The following is a 16,112-nucleotide window of genomic DNA, read 5'->3' on the forward strand; positions in this document are numbered from 1 at the left end:
GAAACGTCGGGTAAAAAGTGGTCGGTGTTTTATTTTTTTCCTTTAGAATATACCTGCGAGTGTAAAGACGCGGTACTTGACGAGCGTGAAAAGCTTGCTGTTCTTTCTCTTTGAAACGTGGCAACGATCATCTTGGACGAGCAATTTCAATAAAACTAGAGCAAACATTTAAAATTGATCAATATTTTGCATTGTCTTTGATCCTTTGATTGAAAGAAAAAGGTGCTGATTAAGAAAATACTTACGGTGTTATCCCCAAGAACAACTGACAAATTTTTCTTGTCATTGTCACCCTGACTGAAATTGAAAACGAAGATAAGGGCATGAAAGTAAACCAGATCGCGTTAACTCTTCCGATTTCTATTTTTCGTCATATTCATAGTTTTTTCTAATTAGGTGTATATTCTTTTAATTTTAATTCCGTAATTCCCAGCAATATTTCTTTTTCTTAAAAGATTTATTGAAAGAAATATTTCTGGGATTAATTTGAAAGAATCTATTGGTAGCAATTCACCCGATAAAGAGCTTAAGGAGAAGCAGAAGAGTTAAAGGAGCAACGAAACGAATCAGGCTTTACCTTTGCCTGGAATTTCCTTCAGGGTGAACGCGTAGACCCTCTGGTCTGGTCACAGAGAGGGTTTCGCCCACGGGCAGGTCGACGTGCGTTATAAAGGGAAGCACTTGGTCCGTTTCTGTGTAACGGTGGATCGGCAGTCGACCTTCGAACCCAGGGTGAAACTCTCCGGTTTCACGCTCTCCTCCACGGAGATCTTTCCGAGCCTTCTTTTCGCTCGGAAAGGCGTTGATCTCGGGGATATGATCTCGTAAAGATCGCTCGTTCTACCCTGAATCTGACCCCTAACCTTTGGACTGCTAGCTTTCTGATCAATCGGAATGGCGATGTCCACCTCCGCGCAATGATTCTGACCACTTCTCTTCGCATCCTTGTCCGATTCGTTGCCATTTTCCTTTCCATTCGTCGTTTCTCTCGAGCAAGTATTATTAAACACATTCGACGAGTAGTTCTTCGAGTCGCAATAATTGACCGCTTCTTCAGCCTCTGATTGTGAGAGAAAATTTCTAGAGGCCAGCGAAATCGTTCTTTCCGCTTTTTGTGGCTTCTCATCGTCGGCATAATCTAACGAAAGACACTTCTTCTCGAACAAAGCTGGTCCAGGAAGCTTCTTCTCATCTTCCTCCTGCTTTCCATCCAATTGACTTTCCTCTCTTCTCTCAAGAGAATTCAGCACCTTTGACGGACGTCGAATACTATTCTCCCGTTCAACCGACAGACAAAATTCTTTGTCGGTTAACAGAATACGCTTTGGTTGACGAGTTGGTTTCTTATCCAACTCGAGATCCTTCTCCCACGACGGAGTCTTCAGTAAACTCTTCACCTTTCTCAGTTCCGTCAGCAGGTCCATTGTTTCCTGGGAAGGCTCGTGGAAGATTCGTCGCTTGGGACGTCTTATAGACGCGTTGCTGTCCGATTCCTGATCGCTAGGATGATCTATTTCCTCTTGTTTCTTTAGTAGAGATCTCGTGCTTCCTTGGACTCGTAAGTATCCGGTTCTTCCATCGGTGCTCGAGTCCGCGTCCGTTTCCTCTGTCTTAATCTTTAAACGTTCCTCACGAGTGTCCGTCACCGCTTTCAATTTTTCTTGTCTCGCAATTATACCCTGAACGTTCCCTCCTCGCGTTCGTCGCTTAAAGTCCGCGTACGTTTCAGTCGGTACTTCATGGTACTTGAATTTATCCTGTAGCTGTTTGAACGTTTCCCTCGTGTATTCTTGAGCGGTGCGATGAGCCAACGAGTCCTCCGACGACGCCTCCCTCGTCTTTTCGACTTGGTGGTCACCAGCCAGGAAGACAGACGCGGCCAACGAACGATCCTTCGACAAAAGATTGTCCGAGGATATACCTCGTCTTTCAAATTGTGCCTGTTTGTCATTCGGCTTCTGAAGAGGTTCCTTCTTCTTTCCATATGCGTTCAGTAAATCTTCGTACGTCTGTCTCCTGCTTTTCATCGGGGAACAAATACTTTTCTCCGAGGTGTCGGCTTGTTGCGAATCATCCTGACGGTCTGGCAGAACGGAGGAGATGGGTCGTTTTGTCGGTGAATTAGGAACGCTGTCTTCGCTATGTTGACAACTTTGAATAACTTTGCGACGAGTAGGCGTTATTGGCGTACCAGTGTCTTTTATTGATTGCCATTTCGTTCTAGGCGAATTGCCCCAGCTGCTAGATTCCTTATCCGAGCCATAGCTGGCGCCGGAAAAAATAATCTCCTCGCTGGTTGTAACGCGGCACTTCAAAAGCTCGACACCGTTCGCGGTTCGTTCTTTCGTTTTTACCTTTGGTGGTGGCGATGGTTCGTCCGTTATGGTTTCCAGTGGTAGAGAGCTCGGACCCGAGTCGAGGACATCGTCTAGAGAGGCGCCTCGAAGAGGATCTCGAATATGATCCTTCGCCTGAACCGTCGACTCTAGATCCTCCGTTTCGAACGAGTACATCTTCAACAGATGACCCTTGCCGGATCGTCTTCTTTCGACGTCAAACGACTGGTGATCCATCTTGATAAGCTTCTTTTCTTCTGGTTTCTTTGCTTCCGCAATCTTCACAACTTCGTCTGCCTTTGGCGTTTCGCCTTTTCGTTCGTACCGCGGGGTCTCGAAAAAGAATTTGTCCAACGTCTTCGATGAGCCAATCTTGTCCAGGAAAGGCTTCTCGACGGCTTTGCTCGGTCCGATCTTCTCCAAGTACGGCTTACCTATTATCTTAGGCGCCAGCTTCGCCAGGAAGGGTTTGTCCTCCGTCTTTGATATACCGATCTTCTTCAAGAACGGTCGCTTCTTCTCCTTCTCCTTCTCCTGTGCTCGCGGGTTTTCGAACGAACGATCGCTCATTCTGTCGTTACTGTAATTCGACGAGTTGTCGCTACTCTTGGATCTGGCCCTTTTGTTTCGCGGATGCGACGTCAGTGGAGTTCTCGGTGTTCTCGGCGTGAGGGACGGACTGGGTTCCTGGTTCGGACAGGTTTCGTCCAACAAAGCGATGGCGTCTCTCAAGTCCATATAAGCTTTTCTAGGCACGGTGCTGACGGGAGGACGTGGGAACTCGGTTTCGAAGCTACTGTTCCTCGTCGAGATCACGTCTGGCTTTACCACGGCATCTGTGTCGACGTGAGAATACGAGGGATACGAGCTCCGATCGCCCGTAGGTCCCGGCGAGGAGTCTATAGTCGGATAATCCTCTAGGTACCACGGTGTTACGCCAAGCTCTTCCGGCCTCGCTGCGCTACCGTGGCCTGCAATCATCGTATTTTTACTGATAGCACCCCTGCTGCCTGACGACGTCGACTGTTGATCCGTTTGCGTGGCACTCGTTGACGTAGTCCCAGATACACTCGCTACTATATCGATCGGCGTACCGGTTATACCGGTCACTTGTCTACGGTAGCTAGAGCACATGGCAAAGTATGGTGGCGCTGGTCTTGCTGTCTCCACCACGACACGACCCTGAGCGCAGGGCACCATAGGTTCACCATCCGCCGGGGCTTCTTCCGGCGTTAACGGCAGAGCCGCCCCACGACCGAACTCGATAAACCACAGCTCGTCCCTCAACTCGCTTTCTCACTTTTTCTCGTTCATGTCCTTGTTCAGGTAGTGTAGCACGTAGTGCAGCACCAGATCGTAGCAGTATTTGTATTCGGTCTGCAAGGTGCATTTAACATTGTTTCAGGCTTAAGGTTAATATGTATCTACTTCGTTATTAGCTTCAATCTTGAGCAGCTAATAACTTTTACCTCTTTACGACCACTTACCATATTCTCTACGAGCTGAGGCCTATGCCTGCGTACGGTTTTAACCGCCTGGAAAATGTCCACTTCCCCGTGCTGAATGACCTGTTCTATGCACGCATTTGCGGCACAATACACGCCGCAACGACTTCTGCCATCCGGTGAAACCACAGCTACAGGTCCATAATCCGTTCGTTGTCTCCACCTTTCGACCATGTTCATCAGCTCGACCAAACTGTTCGTCGACGTTGGAACCTTGTGGCCCATAGGCCAGCAAGTCAATTGGAACAGTTGAACCGTCTTCGGAGGAGCTTTCACTCCAGCCATTAGCTCGGTCAGTGACACTATTTTCTTGTTTATCCTGAAAATCTGTCAAAAAAAATTGGATTTTTATAGGACCGTTGTTACCAAAGCCAAGGCTACAACAGGTACGTTAATTTCTATTTAGAATAACATTCAGAATAATTCTTTTCACAGGTGTCGCAAAACACTTTTTATATAACCATATTATACTTACAATAGTATACAATCGGTACCATAGTGAAATACTTAGAATTAGGTAAAAAAGTAAACGAAAGAAATTGTTACTTGTAAGGCAGAGGTAGAGGCAAGAGTAGAAAAATAACAATTCTCACCCAGGTTTTGATGTTCGTATAGTGATTGTGACTGATGTGATCGATCGTAAATACAGGACCGTATTTCTTTGAATGCTTTCCCTCGGGCCAAAAGCTGGGGAAATTCGTGGAGCCTGGGGGTGGTACGCAGAGTACCACCACGGCTGCACACTCGTAATCGTAAACCAGGGACCAGAACTCACCGCACGTGTGTCGAAGTGGCCATTCCGTTACAATGTACTCCCTGGGTTTCGTATAGCCCTGTCGAGAATGTACTTTTAGCAAAGATATTGATATTTACCCGTGACAACTCGCGAGACGTTAGAAGAATAGTAGACACAGGAGTGTTATATTTTTTAGTATACAATATTACATAAAAAATGAATTAACAAACAAACTTACGTCCACAAAAACAGCGTTTATGTAGTCAGTGTAGCTGTTACCCTGGAAGCTGGTGAGGTATGGTCGAAAGTTGTCGGCTAAAGTGAAACATTAAATCATCATTAAACTGTATAAAACATAAATATTCCCATTGGTGAAAACTTACGTGGCACTACTAGAACGTCCCTATTTTTTTCTCTATTATCAGCTCTATGTCCGCCAGCGCAATCACCGATCGTGAAACGTGGCGTTTGCTTACAAATTTGCTGGTATTCTCGTTGATATTCATTCATCTTGGTTATGGGATTTTTTATACTCTTTTGTTTGAGACGTTGCGATAATTCGGAAACCGGAAACCACGAGGTACCGCACACTACGAACTCTTCTAGCGTGTCGTACACGAATTTGTACTGTTCCTAAATAGACAAAAAAATGTTCTGCAAACGAATTTTAAAGAAATTCGATGAAAATCAAGTTTCAATCCCGATCAAATGACTCACCAAGTTCTCGATGAGACCTCTTCTGCTTTGCCGCAACTTCTTCAAGTATCCAAAGACGTCGAAAGCGTCCTCCTCTTCGGCCAACTCCATATTTGCATCTATCGCCAAGTACACTCCTGATCTTCCACCACCGTCACTTTATTCAACAGAGCAGAAGGTCTCGATTGGATATTTAAAATTTATTATGTTTCCATTAGGAAATGAACACTTACTTGCAATGCACCACCATAGGACCTGACTCATTCTTTATAGTGGATCCGACCACGGCTCTGACTCGTCGACGAAATTCTAAAACTGCATTTCCGAAAGGACACGTATGCGAATGCCATTCCGTGTAATGGAATTGCAACAGTGTTCTTTCTTCAGTGATTTCCTGAAATTGCAAGACAATTTCTACACGTTACGTATTTACATCAACAGCAAAACTTATAGATTTATAGCTCTAAATCATCTGTAAGAGGTTCAAAGGTAAAGTTCTCCAAGTTAAATTACCTAAACTTGTTCTCTCATGTATATGTATATTCAAATATAGTAAGTACTTTGAGTTACAGCGAACGAATTGTCTGTTACAATATTGCTCGACTCGAGATTAACAATTTAGCTCTGTTTAACTGTCAGCGTCTTCCTCGCATTATGCACAAGTTGCTATTCACGGAACAGAGGAGTCGCAGTTGCATTGAATTTTCTATCGTCGGTAAATCTTGCCAGCAATTATCGTGTTGCGTTCACTAGACACTCTGGTAAAGATTGATTCAACCGGACGCGTTAATGTTTGATGGTTCACGACGAACTGACCGACAAAGATCAAACACGCGACGTTAACGAGCTGCCACGTGCTATTTTCTGTTCTCGCGTTTCGTGCGAGTACTTTACGAGCGAGTATGTATTAACGCTTCGTCAAACACGTTGCTTTCCTGTAATTACCAACTGGCCGGTGACCACGAGTTTTATCCGATACTCTGACTTAATAACGCGTTCGTTATTAACCCTGTTTGCTTGATAACTTATAACTAAGGTTCAACTAGTGTCACGGATTAGGCCACCGATCCAAATTTTAACAGCTACCAATAATAATAATTAATGGCAAATAATCTAATGGCTGATCGTAACATGGAGAACCACCCTGTCTGTTTTCATTCCATTTCATTTCCAGCGAGTTAACAAAATTAACCCTTACGTAACGGTGGTCCGAGTAAACTTATCATCCCATCATCCTCTATAGTTTTGCATTCACCTAGTTTCAACGGTGCAAGACTAGTAGTTCCTTTCTAGTTAATTCCACCAACTTTTTACCAACTTCTGTCTTCAATTCCAGTGTTGCGTAGCAGACTAATTTTCAGTTGGTGAGACAAGTTTCGCGTTTGCGCGAGTTCTTGCCAGACCGGACTTTCTTACACCGTATCGGAGATTTTGTCTGATGAATTATACAACGAAATTTCGAGCAAATCTATATGGAGATGAAGGATCGTTCTTTACGAATGAAATAGAGCGGCATTTGCCAGTAAATTTACCAAGGATCGACGCATCGAGAGGTAGTGCGTTAAGAGAAGAATTTTCAAAGCTTTTCACACCCTATAGATAAACATGCTTGACACGTTTATATCGAACGCGTACCGTTTCACGTGTACCAAATGAATCTGTGAAAAGTGCACTCACGTCGTTCTCATTTTTCTTGTACAGCTTTATCGTTCGTATGTGAAAATTGGCCAGTTCCTCCTCCTTCAACACGGAAACCCCGATACCACCATACTCTTCGTCCTTGTCTTTGCTTGCGGGCCAATATTGGACGCACATCACCTGAAATCGATTCGTTTGATCGGTTATCGTTTGACAGATACGAATGCATATCACACTGAAAATGACATAGCACTGTTCGAAAATCAGTTTTCGTTATTTAGAAATGAACAATGAAAATAATAGAATTGCGTTCATGCTCCTTTCGGTGTTAAAAGCATTCTTCCTATTCTTTATGATGCATATTATTAACATATTATTTCTCACCTTGATGAAGTCGAATGTTTTTGTTAGCATCACGATGCAGCATGCCTTCTCTTGCCAAACCATTCGCCAGAATTCTGTTACCGTGTTCTCTATGGGTCCCTGAGTCACGATGTAAGCATTTGGTTTCAATATACTCTGAAACAATATCCAGACGACGATAAAGTGAACTTTTCGACAACCTGCAGTATTCTCGCGTATCCAATGCAAGAGTATTTCGGTACACTCTACTCAAATTGTTTCGATATTGTGTAACGGCTAATCGATACCAAAATATCGTTGTCATTACGGTGAACCTTGATCTTGACATTTTTAATATAACTCGTCGCGATAGCAACGATCCTCGCAAGGAATGTTCGTGCAGCTTTCGTTTAAGAAGCGTATAAAAGTTTTGTAGAAAGGATCGTTAACATCTCGTAAATTAATAACTGAATTTCCTTGAGATCGAAAGGGTAGAGATAAAAATAGAGAAGTTCGATCTGGTATATTTTTGCAGATACATGTTTTACTCACATCTACGTAAGATGCGTTAACGTAATCGGAATCCGGTTCGCCTTCGATCGTATCTAAGACCACCCTGTTATAATCGTCTGCGTACAGAAAGGGAAATTAAAATTTGCATTTTTTTTTTTTTTTTTTTTTTGTACTATACACTACTATACAATTCTATAAATTACTTACAAGGAATACATTTTTGGTTCTGATTCTTTTCTTTATTTGCTGGTTTCGTGGCATGTCTGCACGAATGTGTTTCCACTTTCGTTGCTGTCTGTAATTAAAATATTAACCATGCAACAGCTTCGTTACAGAGACATGGGAATGAATTTATTTAGATTAAAGGGACTTTGAGTATACGTAATACGTCTGTCTGTTCTGCTCTATGTTAGAAGCTACTCTATGTCTCGAAATGAGTGGTCTAGAATTCGTACACGAAAATGGCAGTCTAATGAGAAACCGATATTCTCCACCTATTCTCGTGGGATCGCTTTGTCTCTTGGATGTCGTCTTCTCTCTTCCCAACGTCTTGGCTGTCTGCCTACCTTCAAGGCATTTCCTACTCTCTAAAGTCGAATACGCCATGCGTTTGCTACCACGTGAGATAGAAACGATTGTCCTCGTGCAATTTAATGGACTTGGCAATATTAGATACGTCATTTCGAATAATCGTTTGGCAATCTGTGAATCGTCTTGCTACACGATGCCGAAGTTAGATCTTAAATATCAGTTACCTTTATCTCTTTCGCGACAATCATTCCTAATCACTCGAATATTTAGTTAACTTGGAAGAAAAGTTGGCAAACTTATCGAAAGCGAGAAATAAGCTTAGAGAACGGTCGAAGAGGGATTTATTGTCCTTACCTGAAACTCGACACGATATAGAACAGGAAACTTTCGACGTAGCTCGCAAAGCTTTGGGAATTGCGAGAGTTCTGTCGGTGCCGAGGGTAGGGTGGTGCTCATACTGCTACCCAGTTCTTCCGTGGCTGTAAACAGAAAAAAAGAAGGCAACAAATTAATGTTGCAGTTGTTCTAACATTGTACCTACATTCTGTTTTGTTCCATTCCGTTTCTCTCGTTGGAAAATTATTTGAACCGTCAGAAGCCCGTTTCCAGTTCTATGTGGTTTTCGATAATGTCACAGTTTGAAAGCTAGAAAGTTAGACGAAATTTCATTACGTGCTTGTTCGCGATTTCCTAGATATTCCAAACGAAAATACCAGAGAATAATATGATTTCTGAAAACGAATACTGGTACATATTACAAGATATAGGGGAAAATAGGAGAGTCGGATATCGATCGGTCAACGACGGCCACGAAATACGAAATACGAAATACGAAATACGAGATAAGAATGGAAATAACAAACATTAGCATAAATTTACATTCGTACGAAATGAACGGGAAGAAAATAGAGGAAATTTTCTTTCCGCTTCGTTTCTTTCCTTCAGCTTGATCTCTTGACAACGGAAAATGAACTCTGCTTGTGTCTCATCGCGAAATTTAATTGTTCGATGTAATTAAAGGCACGTCCAAAAAATTCCACTAAATAAAAAAGAAATTTCGTCTAACATTTAATTTATCCGGTAAATCTATGACCAGTTTGAAATCATTTTTATTATCCAACGAGATCATCAGCCTAGATGTGTTATCCGATTGTGTTAGAAGACTGTTGGAAACTGGGTCACTCTGGCCCGCGAGTGCACATAAACATCCTTTGCGGAGTATAAAATCTCATGAGTTTCCTGGAACGTTGTCACGTTCCAATAAGTAACAGTCGAAATTGGAGCACGAAGAAGCAAACATCGGTACGTCAATTTTCAACTTCTTACGAGGCCATTATGAACAAACAAAAAATATGTTTTAAATTTATGAAAGATTCACGAGAAGCAATAAATTTGTCACATCCTATCATATCGAACATTAATGATAAGTAACAGAAAGAAAAATGATTTCATACATTTCTATGAATCATTAAAGTTATTTCTGTGAAGTAATTGTCAGTTCGCGTTTGCCACTTACCTAGAACAGATATCCATCGATTTTCCGAGTTCACGAGCAACCGAATCGCATCATTAAATTCTCATTAGATTTACTTCGCTTCTGTCTGAGGTGCAAGTCGTTCTTGCAAACGTTCCACTTCCATCAAATCAATTTTACCTCAAAGGAAATACCATAAATTTTTCAAATTTATTAATACCAGACTATATAATTGTTCTTCTTTCAATTTTCGATTACATTAATTTTATGGAAGTGATCTTATCGCCCAGCAATTGAACGTGTTAAAACGAGCCAGCATGTTTTATCGTCGTAGCATTAATTTCGTAAACCTGCAATTTCCTGCGTGCTAGTTTATCGATAATTCCTCCTTTATTGCAAACGGTGAGTACAATGAACAATTGATCAAACGGCAGGGGTGAAATAACAGGAACATTTAGCTCGATGAATTGGAAGAGACACGAGTATTTGATGACGGGGGATCAAGGTCTTACCGAAATAAGAACTAGCCCTCTTCTAAAATTTTATCTAAATTTCGAAAGAAAATTCAATATGCGAAGGCAACTGCAAATAAAACACATAATAATGTTAGCCGTAAGATGAAACAACAACGAGGACATCACTTTGTCGTCGCAGCTTTCTTGCGGTTATCGAACGCTGATAAAGGCTAATGAGACTGTTGTACTTCATCCTGTGGTTTCGCCTGTCTATAAGCATTGTTATGTAATTAAGAGAACAAAGGCTTCAGAACGTATTCGATGATACACTGGTATTCAATCGATCGGGGTGGCATGGTGGCGCTAAGTTAATAAAACCTGTCGGCATTCGTTTACGTAGCTGGAAATAATTAAAGGCTCACGGTTTCTTGTCATTTCACAAAGGTAATCTAATGTCGGTGGCACGCCGACATATATTTTCGTGATTTTCAAAATTTAAATTATTGCTCCATGAAAGGTATCGGGAAATTCCTGGAATTCGAGTACGAAACGGTATTATTTCGATAGCACCTGTGGATGACACGGTACAAAGAGCAAACACATTCCTCCTTCCACCCCGTTCATACCCAGGGGTTGGGGGTGGGAGGATAGGTCGTTTAACCGGGCTTGGAATTCTGCGGTGACTTTGAAGTTTCGAATCGACACGAAGTAAAGGTGAGCAAGTAAAATCAGCCTCGAAATGTATACTTTGACACCATTGTGATTGATCGATCTTTGACGCGTGTCTTCGATCAATAACATTTCTTTTTCTAACTACAGGGTGCAACAACATTGTCTCGAGGCTGACAAGTAAAGGAATTTAGTTAATTTTATAAATTTTATAAATTTTATAAATTTTATAAATTTTATAAATTGAGAAACTGACTGTTCGAATCGGTGATACTTGTTTCAAATGTGACGATGAATAAGGTAGGTAACGCACTGAATACGATTCTTGAACAATTTCATTAAAGAAACCAGGGTCCAAGCTTTTCACCCCTTTTCAAACGAAAGGGGTGAGTTTTAAATATCTGCGACCGAAAACGAACTTGATTGAATGGATGGAGAAGCTTCACCGAGTAAATGAGTTTCTACTTTTGTAATTAAAATTCGCCTCGTATAATAGAGAAAGATCTCGTTTCAACTCTTCATTCAGACATAATAATTATATTATTTTTCTGCGAGTGGATATTTTTAGAATATTACATTTATAATCTTAATTTATCAATTAAAATGGTAATTCAAATAAAAATTATTATTTTAACCAATCTAACGTTTATCGAACAAATGCAACATGATATTTTTCCATAAACAATACATCATTTACCATCCTTTGTGGGCAAACTTTGATCTTGAATATTGTTTTCTTTAATCTTTTAGCGTTCACCCCTAAAACTTCTGGATGGGCAGCTTTTAGACAAAATTACCAACAATACCGTTTCAGAGTTTTCTATTGTACTCGTACTATTTATCTTCTTTTTCTCTTCTTCTTCTTCTTCTTCTTCTTCTTCTTCTTCTTTTCTTTTTCAATTTCTTTTCGTTGGAAAACTCTGTTCGACGATGTTCCGATTTCTGACGTTTGAAGATGATGCGACGTGACCAAGATTTATGGGTCGTGTTGTGAACCATCATCTTAGTCTCGTATTTCATGACGGTCGATCGATACGATCCCATCGAATACCTTTGTCAAGCATGAGTGCTTCATTATATCTAGCAGGATCGCCGACACAGCAGGGTTTCATCTTTGTTTGACGACACGGGCCTAAGAAATTTTCATGTTCGATCCCTTTTCACCCAACAAAACACTTTCCTTCGAGACACGGTCGGCCTTTTTGTCAAACAGCTTCAAGATGATGAGAATTTCTTTTATTTTACCTTTTCAACATTCATTTGTAAGCTCTTTCACAAACAATTTATGAATATTTAAGGTAAGCACGTTTTCGATTTGCCATGTTTAGAATGTACTTTGCCATGTGGTTTGAATAATCATGTTTGCGGTACAGCTCGACAGGTGTGCAATTACCATCGAATACACGAAATATGGATTGCGAATAGATTGATATTAACTCTGTATATATATCCACTTTTAGTGTAACGTTACGAAACAAGTGTTTGCAATTTCGTCGTTTAAATTACAAACGAGTTATCTGTCTATGGTAGAAATCTGGGTCCTCTAATCAAGATTATTAGAGCTCACGCCACGTCTCAAAGGTGTAACTTAATTTCTTATTGAATCACAACTCGGTCTTACGAATCAGCAGCCATTCAAAGGAATTTGTTTGATTCAGCGGCAGAATTTCAAATCAGACCACTGCACTGTAAACTATCGATGATTGATTACTAAGGAGGCCGTAACACCATCATTTTCTCTAACGTTGAAAAGAGAATTAAGTATCTACTACCGAATAACCCGATTGATAGTACACCATTTCGATGGTACTAGATAAACTCGTTATTTCGACAACAGTAGAAAGTCAAAGGCTAAAGCGTTGATTTTCCGTAATTCCTTGTCTTCAGTTTCACGATCCTTTCACGGTCCTTTCACGGTCTGTCAATCTCATGGAACCCCTTTTAAACGTTTTCAGCCAGCAGGCATTATTGTTCTCTGCTTTTAACGCGACTCGAACGACTGTCTAAGGTGTTTCATCGTCGCTCGATGATTTCCCTGAACGTGTTACGCCACCGGTAACACGACACAGCGAATGAATTTAATTTTCGTGAACGGAGCCAGTCACGCGAAACTTAATCTCATGGATCAAATTAGTTTTCAAAATAGAAACAAGCTGCTGACAATGCCGATGTAATTAAATATTCTTTCAATAGATATATGTATATCATTCATTTCCATCTGACTTGACAATTGGTGTGAAGTTTCACAGAAAATAATTCCACGGTCAATTCCCGTCCAAATCGAATCCAAATGATTAGGTAATACCTGTCAGCAACAGAAAGCAAGCTTTCGGTCGACGTGTCTACTATAATCGATATCCTCTGTTACGATTACATCTGAGGATGGAAAAATTCAAGAACGAACATGGCCAAAAATAAATTCTTTTACGACGCGTTTTATCGACATCTTTCTGATCAAAAGAACATCTCTTCTTGGCACGACGCGTATTCTCAACTCCAACTACCACGGTTAATATTAAAATGTTTTAAATATTTATGCTCGATATGTTTTTCATAATAATTCATATTTTCATGTCTGCAGGGTTTAGACGGCATGGAAAAGTGGTCTATTTCCATGGGAAATTCAATTGGAAATTGCCCAACAACCACTCGGTTCACCTTTCAAAATTTCATTCATTAAACTCATCAATTGAATTTCAAACTTTCCTTCACGTTCACGATGTTTCTACATATGTTGCTGAAACGGCTAGGCCTCTGTGTAATCTTAAGGAGGTATCGATGAATTATTAGCAGGAAAACCGATGCCTTTGGTAAGGAAACGATGGTGTTTAAACAAGCCGATTTAGAGACTAGGAGGCATTGCAATGTGGGTGGTATGAGTATTCATAGGCTGTTTGATAACGGTTGACTAGCATCAAGCTGGCGCTGATTACAGTTAGGATAGGGTTATCAACCCCGTTACGAAGGCTTTGCAAACAATATCGGCACGCGTGCTAAAGGAAACTCACTCAACCACGCCATATCGCATACATTCCTTTTCTCTATAGAGACAGTTCAGCCACCTCATTCAGTCATTCTCGGTGGTTAAAGAAATATTTAAACCGATAAACAATTAAATATCAGCCTATAATGGTTTCGAGCTCCCAGAAGCATTGTACCATTTCTTACAAAACACTTGTATCCAATTTTCCTACTAGAATCTAGATTCAACTATCTCCTCGATTTAAATGAATCACGGTGAAAGAAAGGAGAATGAAGAAACTCAGCCGAAAAAGGTGACGTTCACTTTCTTTGTTCCATGAATTTAAATCGTTCCGTCCAGCATTTATCTCGATCAGAAAATCAGGTTAGACTAGATGAAATCTAGCCCTTTGTCTTTTTTAACCCTTTCAAAGGAACAGTCACTTGGTTGGTGTCGGGAAAAGAATAGATAGCAGAGTTTCGTGGATGAAATAAAGAATGAAAGATTCCGAAGGGAAGAAGTCGAATAAAAGAGAAAGAGAAGAAGAAGCAGTGTCAATGGTTTCCAATCGAATCCTCTTCAATCGAGGAACTTTCCTCTGTGATCGGGGACAGATTGGAGGCGAGTCGAACCCGATCAGTATGCAAGTAATACGAGTGATCCGTGAATGTCATCCTGGAGAAAGGAGGAACTTCCATGAATTTCAGAACGACCCACAGTGAAATTTGCTCCCGGTATCCGTGACAAGTTTTCCCACCGCGAATCATCTAATTTCACTACTTTGATTAAAGGTTTTATCGATCGTACCTTTGAAAAATTATCCTTTATTACTTTTCTCTAGCGTAAAACTCATAGACAACAATGTATTTTATTTATAAAATCTCCGGAAATTCCACGAAATTCTTCTAAAGACCTTTCCACCTAAATTTCCATCTACCTTTTCACCCTTTCGAGGCAAAGTAAAGGCTTGAACCGAAGCCAGAATACATACCGTATTCCACGGACGTAAAATTACGAAGCTGGATACAATCGCGAAGAAAATAAAGAAAAGTCGTCCCTTTCGCGGCTGTGAAATCCTCAGAGTAAACACGAACGAGTATTCGGTTGGGACTGATCGATAGATCGACGTTGAAACTTGGAAGAGTAGTACCGCTTCCGAAGGCTTTGCTTTCTTTCTTGACCCTTCAAAGAGCACGCTTCCCTTTGCCAACACGAGGTCGTTCATTTCTCTGGCACGAGATGCTTGTTAAATCGTCGAGAGACGTGGTGTCTCTTCGTTTATACAGTGGAATGTTTGCGTGACAATTAGCGAAGTTGTAATTCTTACGTGAAATTCGCACCTAAGGTTTCCCAAGCGATGTATTATTTTGAAAATGCCTTTGGAAAATTTCATATAATTTATATGTATAAAGAGAAATTATCGTGTCTGATAAAATAAAAACTCTCGCGGTGTTGGTGTTAAAGATAAAGGAACGTAATTGCTTCGTTAAAGGGCAAATCTGTTTAGACTTACAGGAACACTTTACAAAGAACTAAATTCAACGCGCTTAATATACCCCTTATTTTCTCGGCATACCACTCTTTCTCTCCAGTTTTAATAAAACGCTTTAACCGGCTGTTAACGGAAACCTTATCCGGCTCGGAAATTCAACATATTAAAAATTCCTTCGTTCCATGCAAACGAATTTCTCCCGTACTTATGTGTGTTCATAGTGTATCGATAATCCCGATAACTTAACCAATGCATGAAAACATCAATTTTAAGCTCACCGGACACAAACCGGTGATTTATATAAATTGTGTCACGGTTCCATACACCTATCTCGCTATTCAACGATCGTGAATTCCAATTTGATTAAAAAAAAAAACAAATTGCTCTGAAAAATGACATTTCATTTAATCGTACTTGAAACCTGAAACGTTTTGATGAGCGACTGAAAAACGAACGATGCGAAATAATTATTTTCGTTTCGTAATATCGTAACTCTCACGCGTTCGATACAGAGAGTATCTCGCTGTTATTCTGATACAAATCAAAAATCTTCATTCTGAATATTTAAAATGAAATTTCAAGTGCGAGTTTTAATCTCCGATTTTATTCCGAGCTTTTTGTTTTCCCACGCGTTCTTTCTTTTCTTTCTTTTCTTTCTTTTCTTTCCCTGCTTTCCATCCGACAGTTAACCTAGCTAATACCCGGATAATTACTGTCGCTGCATTTTTCTCACGATTATACAAATTAATATCCTATTTTATCC

General features: G+C 40.6%; 2 protein-coding genes across 5 annotated transcripts in view; both read right to left on the reverse strand.

The window, feature by feature from the left end:
- Positions 1–27: 27 nt before the first annotated feature.
- On the reverse strand, positions 28–3,536 carry LOC117606215 (uncharacterized). The gene is made up of 3 exons (XM_034328425.2): positions 578–3,536; positions 246–297; positions 28–155 (listed from the first exon to the last, which is right to left on the reverse strand). The coding sequence occupies exon 1, from the start codon at positions 3,534–3,536 to the stop codon at positions 666–668; it is 2,871 nt and encodes a 956-aa protein (XP_034184316.2). The 3' UTR covers positions 28–155; positions 246–297; positions 578–665.
- A 36-nt stretch (positions 3,537–3,572) lies between these two features.
- Ptp36E (protein tyrosine phosphatase 36E) overlaps positions 3,573–16,112 on the reverse strand; it is a 28,677-nt gene continuing 16,137 nt past the window's right edge. For 3 of the 4 annotated variants that reach the window (XM_034328466.2, XM_034328465.2, XM_034328469.2), the window contains 12 exons: positions 8,652–8,776; positions 7,974–8,061; positions 7,806–7,882; positions 7,296–7,430; positions 6,951–7,091; positions 5,507–5,667; positions 5,295–5,430; positions 4,961–5,210; positions 4,816–4,892; positions 4,435–4,674; positions 3,824–4,168; positions 3,573–3,713 (listed from right to left, as the gene is read on the reverse strand). In XM_034328466.2, coding sequence (XP_034184357.1) covers positions 3,633–3,713; positions 3,824–4,168; positions 4,435–4,674; positions 4,816–4,892; positions 4,961–5,210; positions 5,295–5,430; positions 5,507–5,667; positions 6,951–7,091; positions 7,296–7,430; positions 7,806–7,882; positions 7,974–8,061; positions 8,652–8,776 — 1,856 coding nt within the window. In that variant the 3' untranslated portion in view covers positions 3,573–3,632. Of the gene's footprint in view, positions 3,714–3,823; positions 4,169–4,434; positions 4,675–4,815; positions 4,893–4,960; positions 5,211–5,294; positions 5,431–5,506; positions 5,668–6,950; positions 7,092–7,295; positions 7,431–7,805; positions 7,883–7,973; positions 8,062–8,651; positions 8,777–9,813; positions 9,952–16,112 lie in introns of all 4 variants that reach the window. The other variant, XM_034328468.2, reaches the window with a different exon arrangement.

Source organism: Osmia lignaria, chromosome 1 (genome assembly GCF_051020975.1).
Source record: "Osmia lignaria lignaria isolate PbOS001 chromosome 1, iyOsmLign1, whole genome shotgun sequence".
Lineage (NCBI taxonomy): Eukaryota > Metazoa > Arthropoda > Insecta > Hymenoptera > Megachilidae > Osmia > Osmia lignaria.